The following is an 8873-nucleotide window of genomic DNA, read 5'->3' on the forward strand; positions in this document are numbered from 1 at the left end:
ATGCCTTCCCCTTCCCAGAGGTTTGTACACCGCAGGTGCAGTGGTCCTGCCTGGCTGAAAGAAATACTTTAGCTTGCCCAGTTCCTAGCTCTCAGCTCTTGCAGGAAGCTCAGACCCAAACCTTCCATTCTGTGCACAGCCTTCCTCTTGCCAGCACCGCTGGGTGGGACCCCGCAATCTCTTCACCATGCAGTCTTCTACTCTTCCTGGCCAGCTAGGTTCAGTGGGCATGAACTGTGCTTTGAATCTGGCTTCTTTGTTAGCAGGGCAGCTGTGCACAGAAGTGTGTTCCCTGCTCAGCCATGCCTCCACTCTCCTCTTTTAAAAAGTCCCTATGTGGCACTCACGCTGCAGCTCTGAGCCAGCCGTCTAGTTCTCCATTCACTTGACTTCCCCATAAGGCAAAGAGTCTTTCACAGTCAGAGCTAGCCACAGCCTGCCAGTGCCTCTGACAGTTCTAAAAGATAGAATTCTTCTCTTAGACCCTCCCATTTGGCATTGCAGCTATGGATGTCCTGCTTGCTGTGTGTGTGCAGCCTGAGTCTCCGAGACTCCATATATCCTCCCAAGTCTCTCCTGATTAGGGTTGGGGGGCCCTGTGTGGGAATAGGGCCTACCACTCCAGGAGGAGCAGGAGCTACTAAACTGCATTTTCTTACCTCTGTTCTCCCCCTTGCTGCCAGCACCTTGCACAGGGTATTTCCCCTTCAACTTATAAAATTTCTTACCAAATGGTGCAAAGCTTCCTCAATACTCCTTGGCTTCAAAAATTCATTAACAGCTAAGAACCCATTGGTTGTTCAGGCCACTTGTCAGAAGATCAGCTAAAAAATCTGTGCTGGGGGTGTAAGCAAGAGACTCAGCTTCTGCCTACTTGGCCACCATCTTCACTGTGCTTCTCCCAGATTTTCAACAGTTACTTCTGCTTCATTACCACAACACTTTGCTTATACTGTGGTAAATAGTGACTTACGTATCTGACATCCTCATGGAAAGAAATCATTATATTCATTTTGTTAAATGACTCTTCATGTGTATATGTAAGAATTTAGGTATATTTTAAAATACTTTAAAATTTAGAGAGCTAGACACTGTGGATATTACCTCTTAGGTACCTGCTCAAATAAATGAGCTTTTAGAACAAACTAGTTTTGCCTTTCATGCATGCTTTTGAAAGGGCATAATTTATATGATGAAAACTGAATATGATTAGAATATGTCTTGTTATCCTTACATTTTAGATATGATCCCAAAACAGACACATGGACCATGGTGGCTCCTTTGAGTATGCCCAGAGATGCTGTTGGAGTTTGTCTCCTTGGTGACAGATTATATGCCGTTGGTGGCTATGACGGGCAGACATACCTCAACACCATGGAATCTTATGATCCACAAACTAATGAGTGGACACAGGTAAGATTGTTGCCAGCATAATTTAGTTCAAATATAAGAATACCCTTCATTTGCTTTCTTTAGAAGAGAGGGGTACATACAGTTATGTAGCTAGTCAAATTACTCTGGACCCAAAGTGATTGATTTCATCTACTGTGTTCATTTTCTAAGATTTCATTAAATCAGATGTTTTTGTGTGCTTTTATGTATGTTATACTTTAATAAAATTTATATTAAAAACTGACATTCATGTTTCAGTGGGATTTCCACTTTAATATAAGTAGTAACAAGGAACAGGAACCGATTTTTCACTAGCTAAAGAAAAAATTAAAGTAGAATATATCGATTCACAAACCCCTAACCTATTCCTTTTAGAATATTTGATTTCAGAGATAAGTGGAATAAGAGGATGGAAAGCTACAAAAGTCAACTCTCTGCCTCCCATTTTTGCTTGACTGTGTAGATCTAGTCTTACCTGCTGCAGGGAAATTTTCCATGGGGCGGGAACTCCAAGCAGCAGTAGTCACAGCCACAAACAGAAAGTAAAAGAACTATCTGTTAAGTGAGAAACAAATAGCAAAAGGCTGTAATGGTTTCTCATGTATAAAGCACTCACCCCTGGACAGTTGCTTTGGTGTGGAAGATGGAGTGAAACGATTGGCTGATATTAGCTGAGGTATTAGCTCTTGAATATACCCTGTAGTTAGAGACTCAGGATCATACAAGAACATTCCCATTCTAGTCATATAGCTAGAGGATTTCTGTTGGTATGCATGAGTGTTGGGGAGAAGTAGAGCAGAACAACTTAACTATAGTGAAAGGAATGGATATAATATTCTCAGACTTGGACCCTCATATTCAATTTCTCCTTTCTTTCCCTTTTTTTCCATGTATTTCAATCTCTCTCTCTCTTTTTTTTTTTTTTTTGCTTCCTTATTAGAAACTAAAAGCAAAACACACTACAAAGAAACCCTTCCCATGAATGGGCACAGTGAAATTCCATAGCCTTCTTTAGTTGAAGCAGAATAATAACCTCATCAATTTATATTCCTAACAGAACTTGACTAAAATTTATCTGAAAACCTCAAACACATTTTGAAATAAATTTCTTTTAAAAATACTTAATTTTAAAAGATACATAACTCCCTTGATTGTCCCAGTTTAGACATATGTTCAAACACAATATTTAGAAAAGCTGCATCTAAGTACAAAACCAAATTCTTAATGGACAAGCTAAGATACTTGGCCTTATGAATCGTACTCTTCCCTCTGAGAAAATCCTTCAACTCCAGTGAGGATAGATAAAATTCACTAAGAAGAAAGAGAGAAGGTAGAATGAAAGAAGGAAAAAAAGGGACATATTTGAAAAACTAGGTCCTGCGATTTTCTATGTTTTACTTTAATTGTGAAAGTAGTAGCATTCCTTTTTAAAGAGCAGAAAATATAAAAGAAGCTGGTAACTATTACACTAAAATATTAGAGCATATGTTTTAAATTCTTATTTTTCTGGGCCCTTAGTGTTTACAAAGAGAGCAGTGCATGAATTAATGATTGTTGATTTGCTAAAGAAATATACTAGTTCATGGTATTTTAAATGTGCTGCTTTCACAAATGAACATTAAATAAAAGAAATTTGTGGACATAAATATGATATAGTATGATGTCTTTATTATATATTTATAATAATGAGCCATTATGCATATCATTCCTTTAAAGTTGAAACTAGAATAATATGTGCTGTAATAATCTGTAAAAGACTCCTAAAAACCACTTTCCCTCATCTGAATTTTATAACTCTCTTTTGGAGAATGTAATATCTTACAAATAGCAAAGTGGTGTTTAAAATGTTTTATAATGATGTTATTTTACTATAACAAACATTGATGGTAAAGCTCTTACATTACTTTAAGATTTTGCGTCCATATGCTTTTATTGTTTACATTTTAAGACCCTTGAGGGGCCGTCAGGAGACCCACATGATATTCTTGGGATAATCTGCAGGATTCCAGGACAATAGAAAAAATCATTGTATTTGCTGAATAATTTCTGTCACTTTCCCTTTATTATAAATGGACAAAATTAATTGTGTAGCTTATTTATTATTGGCACTACCAAATGGATAAACATTATAATAAACAAGTAAACTGTATTGAAAACTCAAGATGTATATTTTGAAAACTACTCAAGCTAGCTTTTGGAAACAATGGAAATTGATTGGGAGCAATCGTCAGATTCATGTCTTAGATAGTTTTACAGAGAACACATGCATGCATGTATGTGTTTTAAGTAAGTTTGCCCTCATCATTTAACATTGAGATTATTTCTTGCATTTGATTTGAAAAAATATATATGTGTTTCAAGACAAAAGAAAAAGAGCTTTATTCAATTTCTCCCAGCCTGGATAAAATAACCCTTTCACGTTATGTGATCATAGTGCTGTCATGCTGCATCCACCTGCAGCAAAGGAACACAGATAGTCTAGCATTACTGTCGTGTCCCCGAAGGCTGACATGGGGCAAGAGATATGTGAATGTTTCAGATATAAATTGAGAATTACTGTTGTAAATCAGTTTGCTCTGTTGTGCATGGATTTAGTTCATTTGCACACAATAGATATGTCAGATACTGGGAATGAGTTCCAAAAGAAGCCTGGTGAGATATTTACATTCCCAGCTGCTTTTTGTAATTGGATCCTTGGCCAAATTTTCAGGTTATCATCTAAGGAAGAAAGGTATATGCTTGGAGAGCAAGGTAGATTATATAAGTACATATAAACATACATATCATACAATCTGTATATACAATCTGTATACAGATTGTATATGTATGTTTATATGTATTTATATATAATCTGTATACAGCATATATATAGATTATATGAACATATGTAATGTTTTAATATATATAACATACATTTTATACAAATTGCAAAAATACAACTATCCAATCCATATTCAGTACTATTGATTGATAGATGATAGATAGATGATAGATAGATAGATAGATTGAGTTGGACCATGGGAGAAAGAAGAAAGGCTCTCTTGAATATTTGCAATATATGTATGTATGTAGAATATATCAAGTATTTAAAATAGCATGATAAATTATGTGGTAAGGGAAATACTTAGCACTTTAATAGAACCTAAATGTGTTGGGTACAGAAACCTTCCTTCAGAAAAGGATATGTAGAATAAGGGCTGACAGATGAGTTACAGCTAACCAGATGAAAATATGGGGAGTGGGTGAAGGAACAGAATTTGTAAGGAGCCACAGGAAGGGGAATGCATGGCATGTTTCACTGGGCAAGAAATGAAGCAGTGAGCATTGAATTCGGAGAGAGAAACAAGAGTCTGCATCACCTATGGACAAAAACCATGTTACAGAATTTTGACTTTATAATAACACTAAAGGTGAGTTAGTAAAGAATTTTAAGCAGGAAAAGTAAGTAATCAGAATTGTGTTTTAAAAGAATTGCATTTTATAAGATATAAAAAATGATTAGGAGAAAACAAGATTATAGTCAAGGAAATATGTTAAGATTATTTTATTAATCCATTCGAGGGTGGAAAAATTTTCCCTCTTCCTTTCTAAGTTCTTTGGCTTGTCTAATAATTAAATTAACATAGAACAGATTAACAAGAGGAAAAGAAACTTAAATCTATATTTACAGGAATCCCACAAATCTATGAAATTCAAAAAAATTACCAAAGACAAAAGCTTTTATGCCATTTAGACACAGAAACTATAAATTTGTGAAAAGTTGACAAGACAGAAGGATCTGGGCTTGGGGTAGTAAATTGGTAAAGAAGTAACAGGTTTGCTTGCATGGCATTGTGGCCATAAATTTCGAGTTTATATTGATAATGATGTCTTCTACCCTCTTGGCACAAGGTGCATACCTTTCACCCAGGAGATTTATCTCCTGATGTCAGGGCAACCAAAGAGGGTAAGAGTTTCCTTCCTGCACTGCGTCTCTCTCAAGTACCTTTAATTTAAATTAAACAACAGTAAAAGTGGAATATCTTGGAGTGTCATATTTTTATGCTATTCATATTCAGAGTAAAATTGTAACCTGAATTAGGCTGAAGGCAGTAGGAAGGAGAATACAATTTTTTTGGAGAAATACTAATAGACCTGATGAGTATTTAGATGTAAGTTTGAGGGAGGTTCAACTAAGGATCACCAACATGCTCTAGGTTTTTCTTTTAAGCATAGTGGTATCATTCAGTGAGATAGGAGGCACATGAGAGTAGCATATTTTGGGGGGAAAAGAGCAGAGATTAATTTTTTTTTTACTGAATTTTTATTTTTCTTTTTTTTTAAGTTTTTATTTATTTATTTATTTATTTGTTTGTTTTAGAGAGAGAAGGGAGGGAGATAGAGAGAGAAAAACATCAATGTGTGGTTGCTGGGGGTTATGGCCTGCAACCCAGGAATGTACCCTGGCTGGGAATCGAACCTGGGACACTTTGGTTCCCAGCCCGCGCTCAATCCACTGATCTACGCTAGCCAGGTAGAGCAGAGATTAATTTTAATAAATGCAAGTATATGTGTATAGACATATAGATGTAGATATAAAGTGAAGCTCTTCACTCTCTGCTTTGTTGGAAAATGATGCACAGTATTTCTCAGTATTAAAAGAACACCAGAGAATTTTGGGAAAACTGAAAAAATATGACTACATAATACTCATCCCATTCCTATTTAGTGGTAAGACTTGAGCACATATTTTGTAAAAGTTCTTTAGATGACTATGATGTCAAACAACACTTGAAAATCCTTAGAAACTAGGAGAGAGACAATGGAAAGTGTGCGCACTTTTCAGACACTTATCAGTTTGTTTACATGATGTTATGGGATTTACATATTGTCTCTTAACACTCCATCTCACATCTGTTATGCAAAGATAACAATATATGATGAGATTATTAAGGTGACTTTAGTGACCTGTAAAAATTATTCTTAACATACAATATACTGTTAATGATATTCACACGCCCCTTTTGTCCTCTCATTTTGAGCAATTAACTGTCATAAAGACAAGAAATGTTACATTAAAAGAGCTTTTAAAAATACTGTATTGAATAAAAATAATTAAAAATATCACATAGCAAGTTTTTTTTTTAATCTATGAGGGGGTGGCATGAATCAATAAGTACATTTAAAGAACTAGCAGATAATGGTGATAATTTTCATTTTTCTAGAGTAAGACCATGCTCTTTCTCAATCAATAAGATAATGTATGTGATCTGAGGTCTTTATACTCTTCACTATTTTATTTCTTACATATTATTTACTTTCTTTTCAGGTTGAAATAATATCCAGCAATTTCTAGTCTACTCTGAAATTCTCGTGTACATAAATTATTCTTAGAAAACTGTAATAAAAATCATTGATATGAAAAAGCTCAAATTATTTTCATTTTGGCTTACCTCCATGGAATAAATTTTCATTACAACTTTGTAATGGTTATTGTTTTTAATATACTTCTGCCAATTTCATATTCATGATTATTTTAAAAAATGTCAGTTCTCATCTCAATGGCTGTCATAAGGTGGAATTCTTAAAATAAGCCCCATACCAATTGTAATTATGGCCTATTCATGAGAAAATATTGAAGTTAGTTCATTGTATGCCTATCTTCAGAATGAATAAGTAACATATTCAATTTAGTATATCAGGGGAAATTACTTTGAAATGATTCCTGTAAGTATAATAGCTATTTCATCTCAATGTATTCTAGCCTATCACTATAAAATATCTTCACAAGTATGTCCATGAAAATTCTAGAATAAATATTTTCTGGAAAATTCTATAGCAGTTTTATTACACAAAAAACAATAAATATTTTATAACTTTTATTAAAATTTCATAAATGATTACAGGTTTTAAGAATTTTAATATACAAATTATTTCTCTTTTGTAAAGACATTTTCATTGTTTCCATTTTTGTTGTACCATTGTTGGCTAAACTGAAAAATAAAAAAAATATTTATGATTTTCATTTATGGAAGTGCTTTAAATATATTACAATTTGTATGTTTTTCCACAAAAGTAAGTTTTTTCTTTTTTAAAAATTTTATTTATTTTTAGCTTTTTTTAATAGAGAGGGGAAGGGAAATAGAAAGGACGAGAAACATCAATGTGTGGCTGTGTCTCACATGTCCCCTACTGGGGATCTGGCCCACAAACCGGGCATGTGCTCTGACTGGGATTCGAACCAGCAACCTTTTGGTTTACAGGCCTGAGTTCAATCCACTGAGCTACAGAAGCCAGGGCTGAGAAGTAACTTTTTTCTGTGTTTAATCTTTGCAACAGATGGCTTCTTTGAATATCGGGAGAGCAGGTGCCTGTGTAGTAGTCATCAAGCAGCCTTGACTTGTTTCTATTTGGAGAGATTCTACTTGCCGGAGTGGTTATTTTTATATCAGAAGGCAAAAATGAGAACTTCCTGAGATGAAAACTCTTCAAGAACATGGATTTCTGCAGATTTACCAACTGATGTCAAAAGAGGTAGAAGATCAAACAGAATTAAAGAAAACCAGAAAATATCAAACTGCTATGGGAACAATATTTGGCCACGTATTAATTTAGGAATGGTTATTGGTAATTTGTTTTGTATTGTAGCATACAATAACTAGTTACCAAAGGCTTGTTTTTCTTCAGCAATTAGAAGAGACTGATATTTGTGACATGGATAATTTCATAATTTACAATTGTTTTATAATATGTGGCAATATTTAAGAGGTTGCCAAGTGTAGAAGACATGATATTTCAATCTGACAGATTCTGATTGGTTTACCATTTTCCTAATCAGATATGGTCATACCAGTAGGTACAATGATGTTTTATTAAAACAAACATATTGCTTCCTCATTTTCCTAAGCTACAAGGGCAATTAAAAAAACTGATCCACGCTTGTCTCATGCATTCAGAAGACAAACTGTCCTGCTAATAATCAAAGCTGCAAATATCGCCAGAGGCAATGGTTGCATTTTTTTTGCAATCATGTTAGCAATCTGAAGCTGGCAAACACAAAGGATTTTTTCATTAGGCTTATCACAGTGCTTCGCTTTTTGAAAACACTGAGCCAAAATATCAGTACAGTTATAGGCTTGGCCTTATATGGAGTTCAGTGTAAGCATGGGAGCTAGTTATTTTGAATGTTATATATATCCACTGCATGTTAATGTCTTTTAGAATTTTCTTTATTTAAAAAAAAACTTAGAATTTTGAAATCTATGATCCATTCATTTGGGATGTTAATGATCATTGTTAAAATGAAGGCCGACTTCAGATTTTCAGTCCACGTTTTCAGACTTGTTACATTGATATGCACTATGCACAGTATTTTATGTCAAATGTTTGTAATTGTTTAATGGGAAACATTACACAATGTCCTTAATAGATCCATGTAAATTTTAAATACAGTTAATAAATAATAGAAAATTTGCTTTTATCTGTGTATCTTTTTAAATCAA

The 8873-nt window shown here is 34.2% G+C and overlaps 1 protein-coding gene across 1 annotated transcript in view; it reads left to right on the plus strand.

The window, feature by feature from the left end:
- Positions 1–8220, plus strand: part of KLHL1 (kelch like family member 1) — a 325875-nt gene extending 317655 nt beyond the window's left edge. Inside the window, exons 10-11 of the mRNA XM_028526633.2 lie at positions 1242–1413; positions 7711–8220. Of these exons, the coding sequence (XP_028382434.1) occupies positions 1242–1413; positions 7711–7770 (232 nt within the window). The 3' untranslated portion in view covers positions 7771–8220. The remainder of the gene's footprint in view (positions 1–1241; positions 1414–7710) is intronic.
- The last annotated feature ends 653 nt before the right edge of the window (positions 8221–8873 follow it).

Source organism: Phyllostomus discolor, chromosome 11 (genome assembly GCF_004126475.2).
Source record: "Phyllostomus discolor isolate MPI-MPIP mPhyDis1 chromosome 11, mPhyDis1.pri.v3, whole genome shotgun sequence".
Lineage (NCBI taxonomy): Eukaryota > Metazoa > Chordata > Mammalia > Chiroptera > Phyllostomidae > Phyllostomus > Phyllostomus discolor.